Source organism: Myripristis murdjan, chromosome 5 (assembly GCF_902150065.1).
Source record: "Myripristis murdjan chromosome 5, fMyrMur1.1, whole genome shotgun sequence".
Lineage (NCBI taxonomy): Eukaryota > Metazoa > Chordata > Actinopteri > Holocentriformes > Holocentridae > Myripristis > Myripristis murdjan.
The window spans coordinates 5,091,574-5,117,643 of NC_043984.1; the positions used below are offsets into that span (position 1 = coordinate 5,091,574).

General features: G+C 41.0%; 1 protein-coding gene across 2 annotated transcripts; it reads right to left on the minus strand.

Moving 5' to 3' along the window:
• Window positions 1–5,018: 5,018 nt before the first annotated feature.
• pank4 (pantothenate kinase 4 (inactive)) lies at window positions 5,019–25,935 on the minus strand. Of its 2 annotated transcripts, XM_030051396.1 has the most exons (20): window positions 25,800–25,935; window positions 25,237–25,319; window positions 24,278–24,486; window positions 23,234–23,417; window positions 21,340–21,432; window positions 20,976–21,129; window positions 19,699–19,880; window positions 19,157–19,238; window positions 18,449–18,549; window positions 18,114–18,119; window positions 15,386–15,541; window positions 13,746–13,858; window positions 13,007–13,094; window positions 12,500–12,651; window positions 11,549–11,604; window positions 10,921–10,970; window positions 10,518–10,622; window positions 10,322–10,422; window positions 9,821–9,889; window positions 5,019–8,604 (listed from the first exon to the last, which is right to left on the minus strand). In XM_030051396.1, the coding sequence occupies exons 1-20, from the start codon at window positions 25,915–25,917 to the stop codon at window positions 8,355–8,357; spliced, it is 2,352 nt and encodes a 783-aa protein (XP_029907256.1). In that variant the 5' UTR covers window positions 25,918–25,935; the 3' UTR covers window positions 5,019–8,354. The 2 variants fall into 2 exon arrangements, with proteins under 2 accessions (XP_029907256.1, XP_029907257.1); XM_030051397.1 differs by lacking the exon at window positions 18,114–18,119.
• Window positions 25,936–26,070: the final 135 nt, after the last annotated feature.

The following is a 26,070-nucleotide window of genomic DNA, read 5'->3' on the forward strand; positions in this document are numbered from 1 at the left end:
CTCTCTCTCTCTCTCTCTCACACACACACACACAGACACACACACACTCACAGCGGGGCAACCTCCTCCAGACACCCACATAGAAACATGTTCCAAAAATGCTCTGAGACACAAACAGCACCAGGAGCACAGCAACAGACGTCCCACAGAGAGGAGAGAGAAGGGAAGAGACAAAAGAGGGGAGGCGGAGGGGGGCTGAGACCAAAGGAGAGAATAAGATGTAATACTGTGAGAAAAAAGAGAGAAAGAGAGTGGCCAAGAGTGAGAGCGAGAGAGATGGGAAAAAAGGGAGAGTGAGGAAAAGAGAGAGAGAGAGGCTGGAAGAGAAAGAAATGAGTGACAGAGAGAATCTATCCTGTCTTAATTAGAGCAGTGTCGGTGTCATCTCTCATTCTGTGGCAGACACAGAGACCAGCTGAGTCCACCCTCGCACAAAAACATGCCTTGGCCACCGCAAATAAAAAAAAAACAAAAACCAAACAACAACTTGTGCTCTGCTAACCCGTGAAATGTGGACACCTGGGTCTGGGTCTGGACGTCCGCATGGGAACAGCGCGGCGGGTCAGTGTGGGAAATACTGCTGGGGTTTTTTTTTTTTGTTTGTTTTTTAAATGATCAAGTGAAGCATGCAAACAGATTATATGGAGCCCAAGTTTCTCCCCAACATGATCTTGACCCACTGCCAGTGTTGAACGAGTCTTGATCAAACAGATGTAGCCACACTTGGCAGTGAACGGTGTGCGGCGAAGGCACAGGTTTCACAGCCTGGCGGGGCAGATTCGACGTTTCGAGCTGTAGCCTTGGCCGAACCTTGCATTTTCAACAATCAGAGGCAGAGAATATGAATATCCACGATGAAAAACATGTCACACTCCTGAGCAGTGACTGATGGTAGCACAATTTAACAAGAAGGCCTTAATATTTGGGCACTTGTCTGACACTTTCACACACTGGATCCTGCATATCTGAAAGAAGAATTTCAGATAGTGACCTCATTCCAAAATAAAGCGTTTTTCAATAGAATCCCCTTCACAGGAATAATTTTCCACTCTAAAATAAAATGATGTATCGCAGGAGACATCGTGTCCTTAGGTTATCTCTTCATTTACAAGTAAATCATCACTTATTAGTGAATCTGGGCTTTGTTTTTTTGGCCCCCAGGTTGCCTCACAGAGGGGTCCTTCCACAATTCTTCTGATCATGTCTAATGCTTTCCTGCTGATTGACTTGCTATTAATTAACATACTCATTAAGGATGAGTCCACAAATACTTCTCCTTTACAGTGTGCTCCACTTTTAATTGCACGGTCTCACACTGAGACTCCCCACTTTAATCTCTCTCTCTGTTTCTCCCTCCTTCTCTCTCCCTCACACACACACACCCACCCACCCACACACACATACACACACACACTTTCACTCTTCCTCTAGCAACGCTGTGCAACAATAAACTGTCCAGAAGGGATATTCCCTGCAAGAGAGAGAGAGAGAGAGAGAGGAAAAAAAAAATCCATTCACCCCATAAACTCCTGCTGATCTGATTTGAGCACAGTCGGCGCAAAGTGAAATTGATTTATCAAGCTAAAACTACTTTCCAGTATCACATCGCATCTAATTGGTTGATTGCAAACTCTCATTGCGGCCCGCACCCATCAGCAATTCAGCGACAATCTGCGCAAAATGAAACACACTCCCTTCCTTAATCATCTAAACTGGCCGAGGAAGGATCCGGTTGCATTAATTAACTTTGCTTAAATTGTTCAGGTGCATTTAGAACAAACATAAACGGTGTTTTTAGAATTTACTTATTGATTGTAAATGAGCACAGCTGGTGCATATATTGCATTTAGAAAAAAAAAAAAAAACAAACTATAGAAGCTTAAAATACATTTTGAAAGGATGCTGTACAATTATCACCGTTGAAACTATGAGCTTTATACAATATTCTGTATTATAACACAACAAGAGATTAACAAAACAACTATGAACTCAGAGACACACCAAAAGCCGATAAGAATATTGTAAGAGCGCTGGAGTGTTATTTCCTTTCAAAAGGGGCCGATGCCCAGAAAACTTGCAGTGGAAGAAATGCTCTCACCGGATAAGGAAGATGTCTTACCCGCAATTTGGGTTGTCTTCTCTTGTGTTTTGCTTTTTTTTCCCCCTTTGAGGCTGATTATGAGGAGCGGGGCAGCTCGGTCATATGGCTGCAGGCTGACAGCGAACAGGACCGACACTCCAGCCCAGCAGCTCCGTAGTCCGCGCACCAGTCCGGGATGTGCCGCGCACAGGGACTGCCTTCGCTTTTATGAGGAGAGTCACTGGCTCGGGTGCGCGCTCCCGCGTGCGCGTTCATGTCGAGCCTCTCGCTCGCCTTTGGGGGTGATGTCAGGAACTAGATCCATCAGGGCCACAGTGGACACAATATGATGGGATAAAACTAACACCACTAATAATAGTAATGCAGGGCTGTAATATAGGTTTAATGGCCCTCCTACACTTGTTCCTAATGTGACCAAGGAGAGAGAGAGACACCACCACTGTGATTTTTTATTAAGTGATCCCTCATCATTTTTACACAGCCTGTCAGAAAAGTCTGAGGAGGATCTAGCCAAAAGTGACTGTGAAACCCCCGTAACTTCAGACATCCTCACTACTCTCCAAAACATTCCCCCTCATGCACTGCCAGCAAGACTCCACAAGTCTGCTGGCTGCCACAAGGACTGGCTCTCAGAAAAGATGACAGATTTCAGCTGAAGGCTTTCATTCCAGAATCCTTCCACATTCAATCTGACCTGATGCTTACTTGCTCAATATTTGCAGAGCAGATGACTGCGTCGTCTAAAACGCTGCAATTTCCCAAGGAAATGGCAAAAGAAAGCAGATAATTTCATTAAAATTCAGCGGCGCCCTTGGCTTGTGGGCCCAACAGTCATTTTCAGAGTGGGTATACTTTTACAAAATGGTGAGAAACCAATTTTGCAATGCAACCTTGCAACTGCTTTGTTGATGTGCAGGGGACATTTCAAGCAATTGCAAATAGCAAATATAACGCTTTTTTGAGTTGACAGAGGCCATATTTTTGGAAATTGGTCGTACATTAGTCACTTGAGGGACTAGTTTGACATTTAGAATTTAAGTCTGTTGTTTTGCTTTGTCCCCCCCTCCACCCCCCACGCCTAAGAGCTGCTTGTTAGCATCAGGCCTATTGAAACCACAGAGTAAGCTTTATACTCATTTGGTTTGAATGGGGAATGCAAACAATGCTCACAAGCCACTTATTGAATTGCCAGTAACACAACGGGACACGAGTCTGGTGGAAAAAGATAAGCGATTAAAATTCAGTGAGTTGAAGTATGCCTTTAAAATCATTCTGCATTCAGAAGTCAAACGTCTTACATCGTCAAGGGTCCAATGTGGAGTCACAGCGTATCGGCCTCTGCCTATGAGCCTGCATATATGCATATAAATACATGTTCGCTATATGTATCTATGATTTCTTTATTGGATAAAGCACTTACGAGCTTTACTCAATTATTTCCACACTCAGTGATTGCAGTGTTTCTTGCTTAAAAAGATATTTGCATACTTTATTTTTCCTCTCTTCCTCTGAGTTGAGATGTCCTCCCTCTGCTTCATGCTTCCAGTCTATCATGCATGTAAGGAAGATATTAACAGATGTGTGAAATAGAGGATGACATTTGAATGGGTCCCCCCTGTAGCTCCTGCTGCACTCCTGTGGAATCAACACCTTTTTATTGAATTTCCACAAGGCTGTATTCTGCCCTGGTGCTGTTACACCTCTGCCAGACCACAGTCAACCAGCTGCTGCACGTACAAGGGGGTTTGCAACAAAGACCAAACAATAAGAACCACACTTAGTATATTATTACATTATTACAATTACTTCCTGTTGCAGTAAACTCTGCTCATCTGGCATAGAAAAACACCGGATATGCAAATAATATTTCAACAAAGACTGCCCCGTGCAACAAAATTATTTAAAAGTTATGACAAATTACTTGTGAAAGTACAATTTCACATACTGTCTTCACCTGACAAATTAATGTTATTGTTTCTCAAAATAAACCAAAAGGTAAACAATCATGTGTTTTGAATTTAAACCTCAACTTAAAACTTCTTTTTAAAACAAGTGTTTACTGTAACTACAATAATTATAGTCAGGTTTTCCCAGGTCCTGTGGTAACGTGACATTATCGGCTTTACCTGACAGTTATGTGAAATTGTGAATGAAATGATGGATGAACCTATGGGAGACCCTGTAGCAACAAGTCTGTAAACTGTCCTTATTTGTTCGGTGCATGTAAAGAGTAAATGCTAGCCATACCGCTGCATCTTGCACATTTTCAACATACATGTGCCTCCAAAAATATACTGAGGTCTAAACTTTGACCTGTAAGTTCTTTTGTGCTGTATTATTTTGGGACTGAGCTTTATTTCTTATGCGAGCCCCGCATGACATGGCATTTTCAGAGTCAGGTTGCCCTGGCGGCAAACGCCATCTGATGCTCAAATCAACTTAAAACAAAATGCTGGGAGTCATTTGCATATACTATTTGACCCACACACGTTCAGCACACTGGCATTAGAGGACACTGACAAAAACAAACTCCCTCTGCCGCAGGTTCAAAACAATAGAATTGACTTTTTCGACAGGCTGGTGCACGGAGGGCGCCAAATGCATGTGGCACCTCACGGAATTGGTATGCATGTTTTGGCGGTGGGAGTGATGAGGGAGAGGAGCAGCAGCAGGACCCCCTGCCAGGCCGCCTCATACATTATCAGCAGCGCACAGCTCCCCAGCAGGCTTCCACTACCACATACCAGGATGTCTAGCTTCTATAGCGCCAGGGGCAGTTATGAGCTTAGATATGGGTGCACTTCTCTGTGGCACTTCTCAAGTCTCACCATTTTTTGCCTCCCCTGGATGATAGCATACGGCCATCACATGCATACACATCCTTTGCCAAAAAAGAAACGGGCGGCACACAAAGGAATAAAATATAGGTTTTCACCATTTAATTAAAATTGATTGTCAGGAGAATATATAGTACACAAAATTGTGCTTTGTGAGCATATATGAAGTGATGCAAATGAATTATATACACACTTTCTTAATTCACATGTATGTACAAATGACATTACAATATCACAAAGTGATGTCCACGTGTCAAGGAACTATAACTTTGGGAGAACATTTTGACAGCAAGGCAAGACTTCTAGAATCTGACAAACTATACTGAATTGAGTTAATTTGTTGAGCAGCGAAATAACCGATACATTAGGTCAGACACTTTCCAATCTCACAGTGTTAAGTTTGTTCAAAATGAAGCGATGTGGTTTTATTGCCTTTGAACAGTTGCATCTTTAATTTAGGATAAATAGCAGCTTTTAATTCTACATGCCAATTTTTTATGAAAGTAAATCCATACCATTTGTGCCATGGCCTAACAGCCTATGGCTCTAGGATCATTAAAATTTTAAGTTTTGTGTGATATTGTGATGAAAGCAAAACATCACTGAAGAATCCAAGAGAAGACATTTCAACCTGAAATAATGCAGTGTTGATTCTGAGGCCAAGCACTTTGGGAAAGTTACTAGATGTTCAAAAATAAAGACTACTCACAGTAAAACACTGCCACCTTGTGGAGTAACACAGTCCAATTACTGCAAACCTCCTGTCATTAAGTGCTGCTACTCATACTGGTCAAACACATTCCCTGAAGCAACTTTAATAACTACTTAAGAGATGATAATATCACATGTATACTTTCTAAATAATCTCAATTCACCCCCTGGAAGTAATGAAAAACAGAAATCCATGGATTCAATCTACAACATCTTCATACATCAACTCTGCAAATTAGCGGAGAATCAGGTCCAGATGCCCTTTCACACATGTAGCACACAACAGGACACGTTCACACGTACAGGAAATACTATCTGTGTCTACCCTATTCATACATGGGCTGTGCTGCACATTTTGCACTCTTAGTAGCAGGGAGCTGGGAGGATAAAGTGCGGAACAACGGATGCAGACATTTGTGTTCACACATACAGCTCCTCTGGCTGACATCGGTATAACTTGCAGTGTCCAGTGCATGTGTGAAATGGACTCCCGTCTACGGCATGAAATCGCTGTAAAACAAAAGCAGATGTGCTATATGCTGTATATTGCAGCCTTCAACAGAAATTAAAAGCAAGCTGGTTGAATAGTGAGTGAATGATGCTTTGATCACATCAGCCTCAAGGCACATGAAACACACTTTTTGTGAAAAGCTTTGCCACTGAAAGCTGTAATTACCCTTGTGGTGCGTGTGAACACAGACACACACACACACACACACACCAGCAAAAGCATCTCGTCCCCATTATGCACAGCATCGTTATGGTAACTGGATGCAGTGTGCTGGCAGGGTGCCAATGACTGATGCAATTTCTTTTTTTATTGTGTCTGATGTCTGTGTCCACAAGCTAAAGATCTCATCTGCCATAACAGTCTGTTTAAAGAACAAGCCTGCTGAAGACAACCCTTGATGATTTCCCTTTTAACGACAACACACTTCAGGTACTGAATGAGGTCAGTAGGCAGCAACGATGGTGGTAAACTAAGTGATTGTACATCTTATTGGACGCCTGAAAGAAATCAATGTAAATTGTACTGATGAAACTAGGGCTGTCAAAGTTTACGCGTTAATGCATGCGATTAATTTGAGGACCTTAACTCTTGGGTTGGGTATCGGTTGGGTTTTATCCGATACTGGTGCCTACTCGGTATTTTTTAAACGGTTCCGGTGCTTAAACGGTTCTCGAACCGGTACTTAAAAAAACAAAAACGCACACACTTTGTCAAAAAACAATACCCTTTTATTTCTAGGGCCAAATTGAACACAATATTAACTTAAATATTTAAACAATATAAATACAAGTAACATATGGAACTAATAAACTCGTGCCATTTGTGCGCAACTGTGGTGGAGGGGGGGGGTTACAGTCGGTCTGCACGGCCCAGTCGGGCATGTCTCGCGGCCCGGTACCGGTCCGTGGACTGGTGGTTGGGGACCGCTGATGTAGATTATCAAACACGGTGCATTGTTCAGCTTTTAAATAAACTCCATGTATGCCAGATGTTTCATTAAATTTGACGTGTTACCTCCCTTGCACGACATTGCTTTAAGGCGTCTGTTGCATGTCGCAGAGTCTGCATCCTCCTTAGACGTGAAATGCAGCCAAACCCTGGAGCGTTTTGCCTTCAGCATCTTTATTGATCCTCTCACTATCAGTTCTGATCAACAAGTGTGCTGAGTAGCGGCACTGACATCACGTTAAACAACCGCAAGTTGACACCGGAACACCAGCGACCGGCACCGAAATGAGGTACCGAAATTTTCGTTCTTATTCGGTCTCGTTACTACCGTTTACGTCAGAACTGGTGCCCTATTGGCACTGCGTTTCGGTACCCAACCCTACTTAACACGTTATTAAACAATTGACAGAAATCAATGAAATGTTGAACTTCGACTCATTTTTTACCCTTAAACCCACATGATGTCACAAATGCAGCACATGCTGCCAACACCGAGTTGAATACTGATAATAAACAAAATGAACGACAAGACATCCTGTGACCCACTGGATGGACAGTTTTCTTTCAAGAAGCTTACCGATGGATCTCTGGACAGAAATAGTCATATGGACAAACCGCAATACTGAAATATTGTTCAGTCTAAGCATGATTTTAAAATATCTCAGTGCCAAACATGTTTCTGCTAGCATTTCCAGTGGTAGAAGCAACGTCATACCACACTTGTGGAGTGTGTTATGGGCAAATGTGTCAACACAGCAGAACTGAGTAATGCAGCTGCTAAATAAATTTCCACAGACTGTTGTTGTCCCATCAGCATTGTGGAAGACAATGCTGATAGGACAACAGTCTGAAAATCACAGATTGTGTCAGGGAATCCATTGTATTAACTCTGCAAAACAAAAATCATTTCCAAATTCACTATACAACAATGAAACGGTAAGGAAGCAAGTCATTGTAAATATGTGATTAATCGCAATTACTTCACGAATTACCTTGTGATTAATGCGATTAGAATGATGAATCGTTTGACAGCCCTAGATAAAACCTGTGGTAAAATGACCCCCGTTTTAAAATCGAATGCCTCCCTGTTATGGATCATCTTTAAAATCTTCCTGAATTTTACAGTAAGTACTACAATCATTCATTCAACAAGTGGCAGTACGATCCTCATGATCACCACAGTCTGTGTTCTGACTGGTTCCTCGACTTCAGCCTCCTGCCCAACCGAAACACAACCTAGGCTGGCTCATGAGGGTGTGAGAGCTACGGTATCCTTGCTGGGTTTTCTGGTTGGGTCCTCGTACTTGAAGACCACACTGAACAGCTTCCCCCCTAGTCGGTCAGCCAGCCATGAGTTCTTGATGACGGCCATCTTGAGGCTCTCGCAGGTGAGCATGGCGTAGTAGTTTGTGTGGATGGCCCGGCCCATGCCCTCAATGATCACCAGGTCGGTTTGCCGCTCCCGCACCACCATGGCCAGCACTTTGTCCAAACGGCTGGGGAATGGCAGAGGAAAAAAAACAAAACTACTGATTGTTTTACTGCTCTGTGGCACAAATGACCATAATATATCTGAGGGCAACAATTGCCAGGTGCTGACATTTCTAGCTTTCAAAACTCTCCCGCCCAAACCACTAGAGCTCAACAAGAGAGACAGTCCAAGATCAGATCTCATTTAAGTAGATCACTATTTTTGTTTTTTTTTTGTTTTGTTTTGTTTTTTTTTATCTGCTGTACTTTTGTTTGCCTACTACTCATTCAAAGTCAGTATCTGGATTGAGAATCACAGATGTGTCATTGCTTGCTCTCCTGCTTGGAGTTTAAAAGTCAGCTAAACTGGTCAAAGAGATGTACATTCAATGTATCTGTAGACCTACATTTTGATTTAAATTTTTTTGTTTGTTCAAAACATTACAAAGCAACACACTGTAGTTTCGGGTAGAGTTTACCTCGGACCCAAATCTTTAAGCCAAACCCCAACTTTGTCTGAAAAACTTTGGTCCAAACCCAATCAAACCTGAAAAATAACATATTTTCCTTGGCATGAACCCGACTGAAGCACGAAATAGCCATTGACTGACTGATAAATACTGATCTCACACTAAACCATGTTTTCCCCTCATAATCCTGTAGGCTTTGACAGGCTCTGATCCAGAGACAGGAATCATCAGGAATCAAAAGAACTGACAAGAAACAGGGTAGTTAAAGCAGTTACAAAAAAAATAGTAGATAAAAAAGTAGCTAAAAAAGTGTCAACGCCGCTGCACATTCTAATTTATACCAGAACAGAGCAATTAAATCAGAAATCATGGTTAGCCAAAGCGGAACCAAACCTTGTCCCACAGGTTCTTGTCAGCTTCAGGCCTAAACAGACACACCTACACGAGAGGGTTTCTATTCATATTCCATAATTTTCCAGGATTTCTTAACTGAATATGAAGACTTTGGTAAGAATAAAATCTGATGTATTCTTATAGTGGCTTGAAGAGGATTGTCTGCAGTCATTTGAGCACTAAAACTGAACAACAGTTATGTTTCTTCGACACTTTTCCCCAGACACTCTCATTTTTCAAGAACTAGAAATGATCAAATTAATTTTTCATGCACTTCTAGTGAGTCATGCAAAAACCCATGCTTCATGCTCAAAAACTATTCACTGACAAGACATGCAATTATCAACATTTCAAACATAACAGCTGTCTTGAGACCAACCTCAGATCAAGGCAGGGAGAACTGGAGCCACTCTGGACCAACGTGAGCCTGTCCTCCTTCAGCCCAGACCTGCAAAACAGGTAATAAATAGTTCACTGCAAACACTGTGCAATATAAAACGTTTCAGGTGGAAAACCAAAGGATCAGTAGGGCTCTCCATAATTCAGGTTTTCCTAGTCGACTAGTAGCCTTGAGTTGCCATTGCTGGAACATGAGCAACTGGGAGAGGTAAAGAAAGATTGAACATTAAAAATAAAATTTCAAGACATGGCTTTGGACAGGATTTAGATATCATTGGAGAAGGAGTACCCAATGGTAACACCATTGCAATTCTGCTAAACTTATTTGTATATAAAATATATGTTTTATATATAATATCAATTTATTTTTTTGTAAAAGTACACCATTAATTCATCAGCTTGTCAAGCCAAGCAATTACAGCAAATGAACCTCAAATCAATAAAATTTTGCATGTTATCAAAAAAATCCCATAAAACTTACTGAATCACTGGATCCATAGCAGCTATTCTTTCGGTCAATATTTGAAGTTCACCGTTAGTGACGTCATTCAAAGCTGGACCAGAGTTGCTGGCCAGCACAACCTAAAAGGAAACAGAGCATGAAATGCTAGGATTTGGAGTTAACATCTGATGAAAAGTCATATTTTAATAATAATTAGGTTAACACAGTCCGTTACCTCTGTTCCGCGACAGAGAAGCTCTCTGACAAAGGGCATTACCCCTAGAATGATGTCCATTCCACTATTATCTACGAAAAACAAGGCACACTTGTGAGGAGGACCCTGCAAGAGAAAACCAGGATGGACTGTATTCATGTAGTGATCATAAACAGAACACAGGCAAAAGCAAGCAAGCAAATATTAAAAATGAGAACGCAAAAGCCTTTATGTTTCCTCTTTCCACTTTATGAATAAGCAGTAAGTCAACAGATAGAGGAGGGCATCAATTACTCACTGGTTTCATCCCAAATAAATATGTTTATGGACGGATGGATAAAAGTGCCCAAACAAATGGAATATTACCATAAATAACTTGATTCTGAGATCAAGTAAAATACAAAAAACTGTGAAAGAGCCAGACCTTCAGTCTCTCAATCCACTGGTCATAGGCATCAACAAGCCACGGCCGCTCTGTGAGGGGACAGAACAGAAACACAGAAACATATAATCAACAGATTTGTATTATCACTGAATAATATAGTAACTATTCTATGTGTCAAGGTTCATTCAAAAATCCCATCATTTGACACAAGTTTGAAAAAAATGGATACATTATCCATTTTTGTTCAAAAGAGACATCAAAATTCCCATGTAACTGTTCCTGCCATCAGTGATGTACTTTGCCTGTGTAAGCCTAACCCTAACAGTGTAAATATTGGTCTTTTCCACTCAGGGTGCATTGATTTGGCTGCAGACTTGAATCATGCTGCACAAGGTGTGTGGAGTAATTTTTTGCTCTAAAAGTGATACTCACCGACTTCAGTTGTTTTGAGAAGGCTGCTACAGAGTTGTGCTATGGCAGCTACATCCCTAGCATAATACAGTTCATGTTTCAACTAATATGGAGGTGAGTAGATAATGATGTGTGATGGGTGAACTCCACTTTAAATAACAAACTTGAAAAAAGACTTTGCAGGATATGAAAGCAATAGAGCAGGGCAGAAGGTGTACCAGAGTAGAAATAAGTCCAAAGAGAAGGACACTGATACCTTGCAGCTGCCGTTTAGCCTCCTCAAACCCAAACTCTGGATCAGATTCCAGGACACTGCATAACATTAAGAGAAATGAGAAAGGTGAAAAAAGAGCCAGACTGACCAAACCTTGCTGTCAAGGCGAAATTGTCGGGATTTACCAGCTTCTAAGGCCTCAGATAAAACATCTTCTGAACTTAAAGCAACCTTAACCAGATGTCCAAAGTGTGAGCAACACAATCAAGTAAGCAGACAACCAAGGGAATTCAGCAACTGTGTGGATGATTAACAAAGTTTGCTGCCCAAGAAAAGGGGGCCAAGGCTGAACTCTTTGCAGTAACCAACCATCTACATCCAATCACATTTCTGGGCTTTCTTGCTTCCCTGCCATGAATGATTTGAAGCTAGCGAGTACAAAATGGCTTACAAGTTGATGAGAGGCACACCAACCTTCCCAGTTCTTCTCCATAAAATTTATTTCAACAACTACAAAAATAAGTCTCAAAAACAAGGCTTGGAGAGGAACTGCGTCAATTGATGAAGTTGGTGCATCAATTGTTGTGAACTCTGACATAACTGTATATATTATATATTTATGTATTATGACTATTTTCAGTTAATACTATCAAATTATCGCTTTGTAGCCATCTATGTAAACTCATCAAAACAATGTAATGTTGTTAAGGGCAATATCACTACCCGCCCACTAGTGTGGACCTTTTTCACAGCAGCCGTTCTAACATGAAATGCAGGATAAACACAGGTGTTAATGACATTAATTAAGGTTTTGCTACAGTAATGTGTAGCAGAGCCTTTCAAATAAACCAGAATGCACAACACCAGGACCTGAATGGAGCAGCACCTTCAAAATAGCTGCTGTGAAAATGCTCCATAGTTGTGACAGGTCCGAGTTAAGCAACCCATCAACCAAGTTGCTCACAGAATGGACCAGCAGTTAACTCCACTCACTCAGACACAGCCTTGGCTCCCCAGTCAAAGACATTCCCAGCCAGGACGCCCCTGACAAGGGCAAACTGCCTCTCCTCCCAGCTGAGCTCCTCCAGGGACTTCACGGCCTTCTGGTAGTACTTGAGAGCCACATCATTCTCCCTCTGTTTGATCTGCAACACAGCACGGATACCACTGTGACAAACGGCTTCTATTTCAGGTGAAATTAAGGGCTGGTTAGATATTTTCATTTGACAACATGTCAGATTGTATTGCCGAAACGTTTTCACAACATGTCAAAAACTCATTTCTAGCATTTCAATTCCATGCCTTAATTTACCAGATGAAAACAACTATATACAAGACCTTTAGATTGCATGTGAGCATTAATGGTAAAAAGTCTACAACAGGTTATCTTGTCAGCACCACCCCGGTTCAACAGCAGATGTGGAAAAAAACACTGATGATGTGCTACAAAGAGCGAAGAAAACACAGAAGAACAGAGAGGTTGATGGATTTCACTCAGACCTTAGAGTAGGGATCAGGAAAGTTGAACTCGTTTAAACAGTGTTCCCTCGTGTCTAACAGACTTCTGACAGTGAGGGATCCATAAGCACTAGGTGAGAAGAGAAGCACTCTATATTAGCCAGAGAGAAACACACACGCAATCGGGGCTGGGAGGATGGGAACATATCACTTTTCCATTGTTATGTGAAATCTTATAACTCTGCTTTAAATGATATTCATGTTTCTGCAGTGAATTAAAGGCATTGGTTGACCAGGTTTGATAACACTGGGGCAAATGTACATGTTCAATCATTATCCAGTTTCCAAAAATATAATAATGCTAACCAGAGCTTTTTGGAGTTCGAGCTGACATGGTGTTTTTTTTATCCTAGAGCATCAAGAAGCTATGTCTCCATCATTCCCATATCACTGGACCTTAACATATTTTACTTTGTCATGGACATGATTTTTGAAACAGTTGCGTTTTATAAATCATTTTTGTGGCCACATCGTAGAGTTTTGGTTAAAAAGGACAACTTACAGTGTGGTGCACACTCTTCCTAAAAACTGAAGCAATGAACAGAATTCAGTATCAATAAAAAATTCCCACGTTCACTAATTAAGGACATAAGCGAATGCAGTAGCTAGATACGAAGACACAAATCTATTGCAGATAATCAAGAAATTAGTTCTAGACTACTAAGAGCAAACTCCAGATAGATGATGAAGCTTTGCATGCAGAAGCAGAGCAAGCTCTTACAAAGGCTGGTGGCGGAGGGTCTGAAGCTTGTGCCTGTACTTCTGACGGAACTTCTCGGCTCGCTCCGCTGCCTCTGGGATGTCAGGCTGACTCGCCACAGCTCTCTTCACCACCTGTTCAAAACAAACAAGAACAATAATTAGGTATGTTTTCAGGTCACAACTCATGCAGAACACAAGCATTGAGCAGGATGTCCAAAATCAGGCCATGTTATCCTAAGAGGAAAAACTGGCCAGGGTTCAAAATTTGCATTTTTACCCATTTTTTAAACTCACTTTGAGTGGCAAGGGCACTGGCTGTAATTGGGAGAGTGCGCTGAGTTTCTATAGTGCATGAAGACGAGGAATGGAAAGACAGTTTATGAGACAAAGCGTTATATATTTATCTTTTCTGGCCTGATCAGGACAGTGACAGCTGAATTTACTGTCTCAACGTGGCTACTTGTCCAGGGTCAGAAGCCACCAACCTGTTGTACCTGCATTTCTGGGCCCATTTTGGACGCACTGCAGAGATGACATAACACCGCCTCAAGACAATTCAAGCACAGCTACATTTGATTTTGAAAGCAGAAACACTCCTTCAGACTGGTGGTGTCACTCCCTCAAAAACAAAGAGCAAGGACTTCTTTATAGACTTACCATTTTGAAAAAGACGTTCAACAATCACAGAAAAAAATCTAAAGTAGAAGAGGCTGAGATACAGGTTCCCATCAACAGCAGCCCCTGCAATGCAATGCAGCTGAAAGAAATGTTGCATTTTGGGTAAAGGCTGACAACCTTTGAGTAAAGGCTGACAACTGGATGACAACCTGGCTCTATTTTTAATACCCATTTGCCCACCGCTGACTGAAAGCAACAAGTTCATGCCCCTTCCCAGGGGACTGTCAAGTGGCACTACAGGACACCTGGCAAAGCACAGGGCTATGTGAAGTAAAAGTAGCCACAGGCAGACTAAGAGAAAGTAGGAACATGATTTGAAGGAAGAAAACGTGCCGACACAAAGTAACACTATATAACTTTAAATTAGTAAATGCATGCACCAGTAAATCCATACATCTTTAAAATCAGCTTTCAGTGTGCAGGCTCTGGTTTGCTCCATATGAGATGTAACCAGCATCACTAAGTACAAGCAGTAGTCAGAATATTTTTTAGACAGTGCCCCAGTTGAAAAAGACCTAGAGGACGAAACCCATCTAATTTTTGTGACCTTTCCTCCAGCGCCATCAGTAGAGGAATCTGTATTCTATAGAAATATGTGTTTGTAAATATGTTTTCAATGTTATTTCATATATAGAATCAGGCACAGTGTGAAAGGTGTATGAAATTTTTAATACATTAAGATAATAATATTTAAAGGCCAATTTTAAAAGTAATAATTTTTTATTTTCTTTTATTTCCTCTTGATCAGAAGAGTGTTTTTTTGAGTACGCATAAAAGCTGGGACTCTATAAATATATATAATGGAGACACTGAAATGCTGTGGTTTCAAAAAACTAACTGGTTTGAGTGACAAATGTTTTTCCTTTAATTATTTTCATATCTAACTATTTAATTTAACTGGTGCCTGGTGGGTGTTCATTTTTGGCCCCTGGTAGTTTACTGGGGAAAGTAGATGCTCAGTGAAAGATACAGCCACCTTACCCCATCTAGGGCCTCTTCGAAGCAGGAGAGCCAGTACTCGCGGGCCAGAGCGTCCTCTGTTAGATCCACTGTGTCAGGGATATAGGAAGAGGCATCCTGCAGCAGAGGCAGATTTACCAGCTGCCTCTCCAGGCGGTCCATCTCCAACATGTCAAACTGAAAGCAAAAAAGAGAGGACACACATTCTGCCTTGTTCATAAATTCAGATGGACCAACGCTTCTTCCTCAGATGTCAACAACTACATCAACCTGTCTACTATGAAGTTAGGGTTTGTTTTTTGTTACAAGCTGAGTTGGATGTCTACTTTATTCTTTATTTAGACAACAGGAGAGCTTGGGGAGACACAGGAGAGATGGTTTAAACGGGGTTCAAAGATCATGATCGTGGGATCCAGGTGAAGGTAAATGATCAAAACTGATTTGTTATTCAGTTTGGGAGCAATGTTTATATCAGTGTGTTGACCCAGTAATTGGTTCACACTATTACATTTATTAGATGTGGATAACCTAATTTCATTTTTTTGAGAACATACTTCTATATGTGTTGGTGAGTATTATGTCACCAACATTGCCTCTATAGATGCTTATAATCAGCACAAGTTTCTTAAATTGAATTGGAATAACTAATTCAAAAATTGGACTGCTTTTCATTCCAGCAATCTCTGTGTGGCCCATCCCCAGACATCTTTGATAACTTTTTCCCAGCAGTGGTATTAATGGGAGTTAAGGGTTAAATTGAACTTTGGTATAGTGTTGGGTTGTATAGCTAGATAATATATATCCAAATTAGCTGCTCCATGCTCCCCTCTGCTGCTACTCCAAAATAATGTATTTCTGTCTCTACATTCAGATCCACAGAATGGCAAAAAGCTCCCAAAAAACACTTTCAGTACATAAAGGAAAGACAAGTAAAAACAAGTCCCAATACCCTTTTTTTGTAACTGCATTTATTTGTTGTAAGTACTATCATGTTGTTTTTCCTGGTGTAATGTTAGTGCTATGCTACCTGTGCTAAGTTACAAGGACTGTTTAATCCCACCACCCCACCCCATGGTACCGCAGCATGTTGCTTTTTAATTTGGCATTACCTCCCTTGTTTATGTGCTTAAAGTGTTTTGGGGCCTGTTCTGCCTCGTTATGGAACTTAATGTAGAAATAAAGTAGCATTGTGGATTAGCAGCCCAAGGGAGCACAGAGCAACTAAAGAGGATATTTATCCACCATCTGGATTCATATCACGTCCAGGCACAGTAACTATACAACACTCTACAGCTTTAATGGGAGTTTTATGGTAGAAAATTTGCTATTTGTAATTAATAATGTTAAAGTAAGGGGAAGAAGTGAATGTCAGTGGTGAGAGTGGATCCTCATGACAGCTTATGTTGGAAGTTAACAGCTTCTAAATTTCTATGGAGGTGTGCATAATGTTAAGTGAAAATACACTTAAAGTGATCACAAAGCAAAGTGGTCACTGTTCATGCCCTTTATATGAGTATCAAACCAAGCATCTTCACATCGCAGGTTTTCAGAAAAACAACTTTTAGTAACACGGAAAACACCAGGGGCTATATTCACAAAGCTTCCTAGTACCAGGACCTGCTCCTAGTGCATAATTCTTAGAATTGTGATGTTTGTCTAACAATTTCCATGTAACAATTACGACAAGATACTAGCAAAGACAAAAGTTATTCGCAGACCATCTTAGCCCTTAAGACAGCTTCTAAGGTGAACAACTGTTAGGAGTAGGGAGGAGGATTTTAAGGGGCCTAAAAGTTTCTTAAGCAGAAAAGAAAATAAAGCATAAAGGCGAAGAAATCGGAGAAATATGCTCAAAACGCTGAAGAAGAGTGAGCTACTGAAACGCTACAGAGTAGATAGTGCGGGGATAATGTTTATGGTCGATCTTATCAGAGATACACTAACATCTCACACCCCGAGCAATAACACTATAATGCCAGAAAATGAAAGTGATCGCAGAAATAAGATATGATGCAACTGGAAAAATGCAACAGTGCAGCAGCGATGACTTGGGTGTGTCACAACCTTCCATCAGCAGAGTGATCACACGAAAAATTACAGCACTTTCACAGCCTCATACTGTTACGCAGATCATTTCATTTCCACTGACTGTCCACGCCTTGCAGACTCACAAGAGGGCATTCATTCAAAGTGGGCTTCCCTGGTGCTACTGCTGTAATTGTCGGGATGCACATTCTCATTATCTGTGCTGAGACATTTTCCCCCCGTTAACATCAAATATATTAAGGCTACGTTTAAAATACGGCTTACAATTTATTCAACACAGACGTTCGTTACATAAAATCTTAATAGAGACTAAATTCTGTGATAGCAGCGGGGTTAACCAAAACTCCTGCTAAGACAAAAGTTTCTGTCCCTCCCTTGTTCAGAGTTGTTTTGGGAATTTTCCTAAATCACTTTTTTAGGCTAAGTTAGGAGCGCTCTGAGAGCATTCTCAGCATGGTTGTGAATACGGCCCCAGGCTCTGCCGTAAAAAAGGTCTAAAAAAAACAAAAAACAGAAAAGAAGCTTTTCCAAATTCCAAAGCAAGTTAGAGACCTAATTTTGTACTATTGTGCAGTGAATGAGCAAGTGAATGCCTGACATGGCTTAGCACTGATGTGTTTACAGCTATAAAGCAAGGCACTGTGAGCAGAGACAACAGGTCATCAAACCAGCGCACACGAGTAAAGCAGGAGGGCGTACTTACGGGAAACTGAAGGAGAGGGTTAGGTGGACAGACGAATGTGTGGAGAGGAAATGAAAAGAAAGATTATGTGACTGTTAAGATTGATGGGTATCTTCACATATGAGACCTGTGGATTCAGACATTTCCATTGAAAATATCAAAATAAAAATCAAATAAAGATCATAGGCACTCAGAAATTTGATGGAAGAGGATGCAGAGAGAATGATTAAAAAAAAAAAAAAAACCACTGATGAAACTGCAGTGGAGTGAAAATAGTTCTTGAGGTTTGAGGTGCCCTCTTGTGGCGCATGACGAGTTTCAGATCTGATCTCTCTTTCCATCCCCAATCGACTCACCGTTCCACTCCGTGCACGTTGCATGGGATTTATATCTGGAGAAACGCTCATCAGGCCTGAGCTTCCAGCATAATTCTCCCCCCAGCTGTACTGGTTTGGATCTAGATGTATGGAAGACACAGTCATGATTTAATTCTGGTATCTGTTTTACTTGTTTTAGATGTAGCTTTTTGTCTAATTTACACCCACAGTTTATAACATTTTCTTGTCCTTTCACTTTAATTATTCTCATAAATCTATGAAACTGTCACTTGTCTTTGTGCTCTGCTGAAACACTATTGCCAACATTCACTTCTACAGTTTGCCGGTGATCAATAAGACTTGGGGGACAGACTGGTATTTAAACAAGTAGCTAAGCTAATCGTAGGGCAGTTTTACACATTAACCCAGGGTTTTAAGTATGTCTGATTTTACTAATGATGATGATAAAAACTTTGGGCAAGGTTGTATTTGCTGTAATACTACAAGTTTCCCAAGGAGTGAGCTCCCCCATGCATCTGAGGCTGTATAGATAGAGTAAAATAAAATAAAAAATAAAATAAGCAAGTTGGAGAGGCTCTCTGTAATCCTCCCACCAAAAAATATTTTACTGCAGCCTTTGTTATTTGATGTATCTAATATTTTTTCTAGTCAAATGGCACTGCTGAGGAAGATTTTCAGCAAAATAGTACTGTTGCCACTAAATTGAGGAAATAAGCATTGTCTTACTGTCTTCCTCTGCTCCTTTAAGAAATGCTCCAATGGCTCCAAGATAGCCTTCATGTCTCAAGAACAAGGCTTGAACTTCACCCTACACAGGGAAATGAGTAACAACATTATCAATGTGTGGGTTGGGGGCGCTGCTATCAAGTTAAACCGCTAATACTAAGAAGAACTTGGTTCAGGTCTAAACTAGAGATATCTACATCAGTGAGAATGAGAAAACATAAAACAACTGATAACGAGGGAACTCCAGAAGGCTCAAACCACAGAACCACAGAGAGAGAGTCTCCATCGTCACAACACAATGTCATGCAGCAGTTGTGCTTGGGGCCATTTTTTTTTTTGCTTTGTTCAACATCTGTCTCTGCATCAGTCCCAGCTGTGGATCTAGTGCAGCCTGCATTTATAAACATGTTTACAAAAAATGTAATTTTTCCTTTCCTTGCTGAGGAGGAGCACCACTGCTGAATGAATTCAGAGGAAACACAGAGGCTGCCAGAATGTCTAATGGTCTATTGTCTGTGTGCCAGTGAAGGAAGAGGCCTTGCCTTGGTGAAGAAGTTTATGCTGTAGGTGATTGTGTGCATGGTGACAGGGTGTCCTCTAATGAAGAAGCCACCAAAATACACTCTGGAGAGGTTGTGGAGCTTGGCATACAGGCAGGCCAGCTGCCCGATGTCATTGCTGATCATATGGAGTAAACTCTTGGCCATGTCTTCTTTGGAAAAGTCTACAATTCAGAGCAGATCTTTATATGAACATACAGGCAAAATAGTCATGTCATTGCAATGAAAACAAGACTCAAAGGGTTTAAAAGCTTATCCTGTTCATCCTTAAATGATTACTGCAATACTGTCAAGAAATGATTAACAGGAGTCTAGCACCATGTTCTGAGAGGTGCTGGTGGGAAAATTCTGTCAGTGTCCTAAGAGGGGGCTTGTAATCAATGGGATATACTTCTAAATATCTTGAATAGCTTCTGCTCAGTGACAGTATTGAAGGAGACAAGTTTAAAAACGGTGAAGATTATGAAATTGTTCCACATAGTAAAGCACAACCTCACACTCAATAACCTTACACAAAGTGAAAAACCTAACACTCATGTCCTAAAAAGAACAAAACATTATGTTCTAGATTTCTAAGTGTTTTTGTATTAAGACAAAAGATATAATAGGGGTCCAACATTATATGTTCCCACATGTGAAAGCAGATTTATGACTCATTGTTTCATACCTTGGACTGAACACCAATATTACTATTAATAGCACCATACAAAACCTTCTCAGCACAAAGAAATGTAGAGATGAATGTAAAGATGAATTAGCTGTTTCCAAATGTACCAAATAAAAACAGTCACACTGTCAAGATCATTATCCATATGTGCGCTGAAACTGAATACACCCTTACATGAAAATCATGAATGGCCCAACAGCCAGCAAAGGCTGTGAATCTGCGTGGCATGCTGCCATGTCCACATTTCTCAACAGTGACAAATACCTGGAGGTTGCAAATACAAGGCTGCACCACAACTGGGTGAGAGGGCATGAGCTCACTTCAGAGGGGGAGTTGCACAACTGCACAATGGACAACTGTAATGTGTCAAACCTGCATTTCCACTTAGATGTCCAAAAAACAAAGGAAATCTGTCTTTGTGATTAAAGTGAGATGATTTTACTTATGCCTTATGTGATTAAAAGTTGTCATATTAAATCAATGAAAGTATTAATACATATAAAATGTTCAATTCATTCTCTTATCAATACTCTGAATATGAAGATACTAGACTTTAGGGGAGCTGCATAAAAACAAAGGGCTTTTGTGTCACCTTTGTCAGCAGTAGCAGACTTCCCAAAACTGCTCGCAATAAGATCTCCAGTCAAGCCCAAAGACCCATAAGATCCTCCGTAGATATCTTTGACAAGCATATCCACACTTGTGTGCTGCCCTTTTGAGGCCAACTGTAGCAATTCGTCAAATCTCTAAAGGAGGGGAAAAAAGTAAAGATCAAAATGCTTTAAGAAATGAGGTACTGCACTTTGCATTGCCTAATGACCACAAGGAATGAGAAAAACAAAATGTGTCAAGTCTGTAGCAGTCAAGAAATTGGCAAATGATGGCAAAAAAAAAAAAAAAAAAAAAAAAAAAAAAATTGGTCTAACAGCAAGAGGAAGCTGGGTTACAAACGATACCTTTGTTTTGGTGAGCAAGGCTCCAAGGCCCCAGAATGTCCCCCCGCCTATTGAGCTCCCTCCTATGCGCTCAAATTTATCCTCTGATTCAACCTGTTTGAGGGGCAGAGAATAGGACATTATTCTGTAACTCAGTAATGGTACGGACAGAGGAAGCTTGGATACAAACATCTGGAAGGTTCAACATAATGCACCAAAATTACATCATAAGTAAGGATGAAAAATGATTTTTGTGGTTAAGGCTGGTTGGTCAACATCTCTGACTTCCTGTACATAACACAGAAAATGACAGGAAACATCATCTACATTTGAACGTATACACTGAAACTATTGCTGAAATTGTCTGATTGATAAAAGTGAAAGCATTAAGCTGACCAGATCTGCTTGTGATTGGTTTAACTGGTCATGACTGGTATCACGGATCCTGTTGTCTGATTTAATGGCTTTATTTATTTTACTTACTCTGTACATCAATGTTATGATTTTGTTGTCTGCTATTTTACTTTTTATTGCTTGTTTTGAACTGATTCCTTTGCTCATGCTGACTTTTTGCCATTCAGGGCCTAAGTCCTCACTGTTCTGCTGAGCTGTAAGTAAAGGTAATGATGACAGTCATGATGATAGTGGTGATATAATAATTAGTTCTGCAAAGCTGTAAATACATTTTCAGATGCATGTTTATAATTTAAATAGCCAATCCTTTATACAAGTTAAGAGCCAGAGCAACATTTATTTCTGAGAGATTCATACTTGCTCATGTTTATACAGTGGAACAGAGTCAGCGGTCCATTTTCCTCCCTATTATCTGGTAGGCAGCCCACTTAATTGTTATTCTCACTGCCAAAATGAGAATGGAAAACATTTATACCCCACAAAACTGCATGCATACTACCTTCAGTTTTTTACAGACAGGACCGTTGCATTGATTCTACCATTGCCTCGTCTCTGCATAAAGACTGAATAGGTTCAGTCTTGTATTTGTTGTAACCTACAGTTTTGTGCTCAGTCCTAGTGATGGGACGTTTGAAGCAAAGCTTCGAGGCGTGTACCGAGAATGAAGGAGGCGTGTCTGACGAAGCCCCGCTTCGAGGCTTGCATCGGTTTGCTGAAAACCACGTGACGAATTACAAACGAGGCCTCGCATTACACAGGTGACGTGACTGGTTCATTTTGCGTGTCGTTTTTCAAAATAAAAGCACGACAAAACCGTGACGCTTTGTGGGTTGTAGTAGGTGGTATTTTGGTTCGCGCGTTCGTAGCACAGTTTCAATCAATCAATCATACTTTATTTGTCCCCAGGGGGAAATTTGGTTTGTATTATAATACAATATATAATGATTACCCTCTCCCCTCCCTGCCCCCCTCCGAACATACTGTGTCACCTAAGCACTGCACTTCCAACACACAACACCTAATGTGTTCAATAAATAATAAACACTGATGGCCATGAAAAGCACAAACCAAAATGGGAAAGAAGGCATAGAAAATGTTTAGGAATAAAAAGGGAGAGCAGGGTTATATAAAACACTATAGACTTTATTATTATTGTGCAGCGATTAAACACTATTCTATATTTTGATAACATCCATCCATTCATTTTCTGTCACTGCTTAATCGCACTCGTCATTGTGATAACATTTGAAATCTATTTAAATGACTTGGCTGTCATAGTTTAACTCTAGCAGCAGATGGGGCTAGTGAGCACTGAATGAAGCTTCGAGTAGCGAACCTTAGGGCAAAGCAATGGGCTGGAAAGCCTCATTGCTTCAGGAAGCTTCATTTTCCCATCACTACTCAGTCCCTGATCTCCTTTCTCCAACCAACACCAGCAGAGTGGCCTCTCATCCTATGCCTCCTTTTAAACCGGGGGGGACCTGGGTTAAGCAGTTATTACCTTTACAATAGACACCCCAGAGCCGATGTTTACAAGCAGATAAGGGAAAATGTCTGGGTGCGTATTCTGAAAGCGGAACTCCGAGTCAGCGTGCTTGGCATAGACAAAAGCCTCATGGGGGATGTTCTTCAGCACAAAGTTGCAGCCCTTGATAAGGCAGGTCATCTCATCCTCTTTATCCACTCTGCAATAATACAACACATTAAAATCCATTATCTTAAGTTACTCTCTTTGGCCAAAGTGGCTAGCAAAGATAAATATATTATCCACTTTTCCGGTTTGACCAGAGATCTACAATCTGTCAACAGAGCAAGTGTTCAGAACAGTAAAGAGTCCTGAGTATGCAAGTTCTCATTTCAAACCACACGCAACATCAGCTGGTTCGACAGTTTAGTTCCTCATAGTTACAGGAATACGGCATCCAAATCACAGCTGCTTAGCCACAAAAGTGGCAAACCACTAATTTTAGAATAAAATAGAACAGAATGCCTTTATTGTCATTGAACAGCAGCTGTTACAACGAATTTCACTGTAACTCCTTCAGTGGTACGTAGAATAAAGGTAGAGGATAAAAAGGATTAAAAGATGATAAATACATATGCAAACACTGACTCTTATTTAAATCACAAATAGTGATAATGCAAAGATAATATTATTGCGAGGTATGTTGCACATGCCAGTGAGTATTTTTATATTGCACTCCGCCTATGAAATTATTATAATTATTCTAGCACAGATATTTCAGCAGCCTGGTATTATTTAATAAGAGCTGGCACATGAATTAGAAACTGTTCAAGAGTCTTTGAGTACTGGTCATCACAGACCTGTATTGCCTTCCAGAGGGCAGCAGTGTGAAGAGCTGGTTGGCTGGGTGAGATGAGTCCTGTATTATGTTCCTGGCCCATCGTACCTTTTAACTTTTTGTCAAATACTGGTGTTCTGTTGCAATCTTTTTTGTACATACACACATTATTACATCCAAACTGAACTGCTAAAGCACAGAGACAGGTTGATTATGAAATTAGAGCTGATTTGCACACTCACTTGAGTCCAAGTTTCTTCTCAATGAGGTCTTTGAACTTGTGTGCCCCTCCGCCTGTGGCTTTGATGACTTTGGTTTCAGTGTTGACCAGATGGTCTTTGATGAAGTCCAAGCATGTTTCAATGTATGCATTTTCAAACTTGATAAAGTGCAGGCGTGCAGTGATCTCTTCCTGCACAGATATCTCATAGAGCTTGTCGCTAGGAACCTCCTGGGACACAGAGGAAAAGCAAACACAGAAGAGCAAGTCCCGTAAATGGGTGAACTTTATCAACCCTTCTATTATCTTTGGAGTCAATTTTAGCCCACTCAGTGTTTAATGTCTCTAAATGCATGACTAACATTGTTTTTTTGTTGCTTCATATTCAATGACTTTTCCTAACGTAATGGGGACAAGTGGGTAAACATAAAATTAATATGATGGTATGTTTTCAATGCCTGTACATATTCTGTATGCATCAGTGTTTCTTTGGGGTCAATTAGACCCCAGACTGTTTTAACTGCACACAGTTGTTTTAGCTGTTTTGGATGACACTGAGGAACAAAAAACATTCCATTTAAAATGTTTCAGAAACTTCCTGCTGCCTTAGGGCCCTAACCTTACATAACCTGCAGTACTGCCAGAACCACTGATAGTTAATGTGACATTTGGGAGGAAAAAACATGACTCCCATAAGAAATTTGAGGTATAAGAGGGAGAGAGTGGGGGAGTTTATGTCTTATTTAAAGGGCTATTTAGATAAGCATAAAGTACCTGACACATGAACTTGGGTAACCATTTATATCAAAATCATGTAACGGAGAATTAAATTACTGGGGTCAAAATGACGCCAACTGATAAAAAAAAATGTTGTTAAATTTGAAGGTAAGGGGAGGGTTAACCCAGTAGTTAGCAGCGCCTGGATTCAGCAGAAAGGTATAACGTTAGCCTGACTTCACAACTGATTGAGGTATTTATTACCTTTGCAGTATGGTCGAAAGATCGTACTTTGGCCACTTTGTGCTGAACAGTGGAGTAGTAGGCCAGCTTTGTAAGAGAGCCACCTGTTTAAAAAAAAAAAAAAAAAAAAAAAAGCAAAACAACGGTTACAGAGCCCGGTGTTAAACCTGTCAGAAAGCGGAAGCAGCCTACTCACGTTAGTGGACAACATATGCAAGCTGCTAGTTAGGTAAACGACGAAACTCAATAAAACTATGGTCTGCCTCACAGGCCAGCTAACATTAACGCTGCTGCACTTCTTAAAGTTTGTCAGGTTGGCACACACACACATACACACACACACGGTTTTAACATTAAGACAACCGCGACAGCTCGACAGTCTCTCAACAGCAGGCTAAGTGGCTTTGCCGGCCACTTGGTTACCCCTATGCGTTAGCTAGCTTTGGCTTGTTTACATTCACTTCCAGGCATGTGTCGTCGTAATCCCAATGCGTTTAACAAGCTGTGCAGCAGCCAGCCTGAGGATGGAGGGCGAGCAGCGACGCACGGAGAGGGCACGCGCTGCTCGGCGCAGGTAACCTTACCTATGTCTATGGCGAACCGCTTGGCGTTCTCCAAATTGCGGAATATCTCGTCAGGTGGAAGAGTAATGCTTTTATCCATGCTGTGACTACTCCCTTCAACTCGAACACATTCCGCCATGGTCGAAAACTGAAAGGACCCGACGCTGCTGGGTTTGCTGCGTGCGTGCGTGCGTGCGTGCCTGCCGTCCAATCGCGACGCACGCCCCGTATGCCTAAACAGTGGGCGTTGTCTTATAAACATGACAGCATCCAAGTCTGCTGTGTTTACACT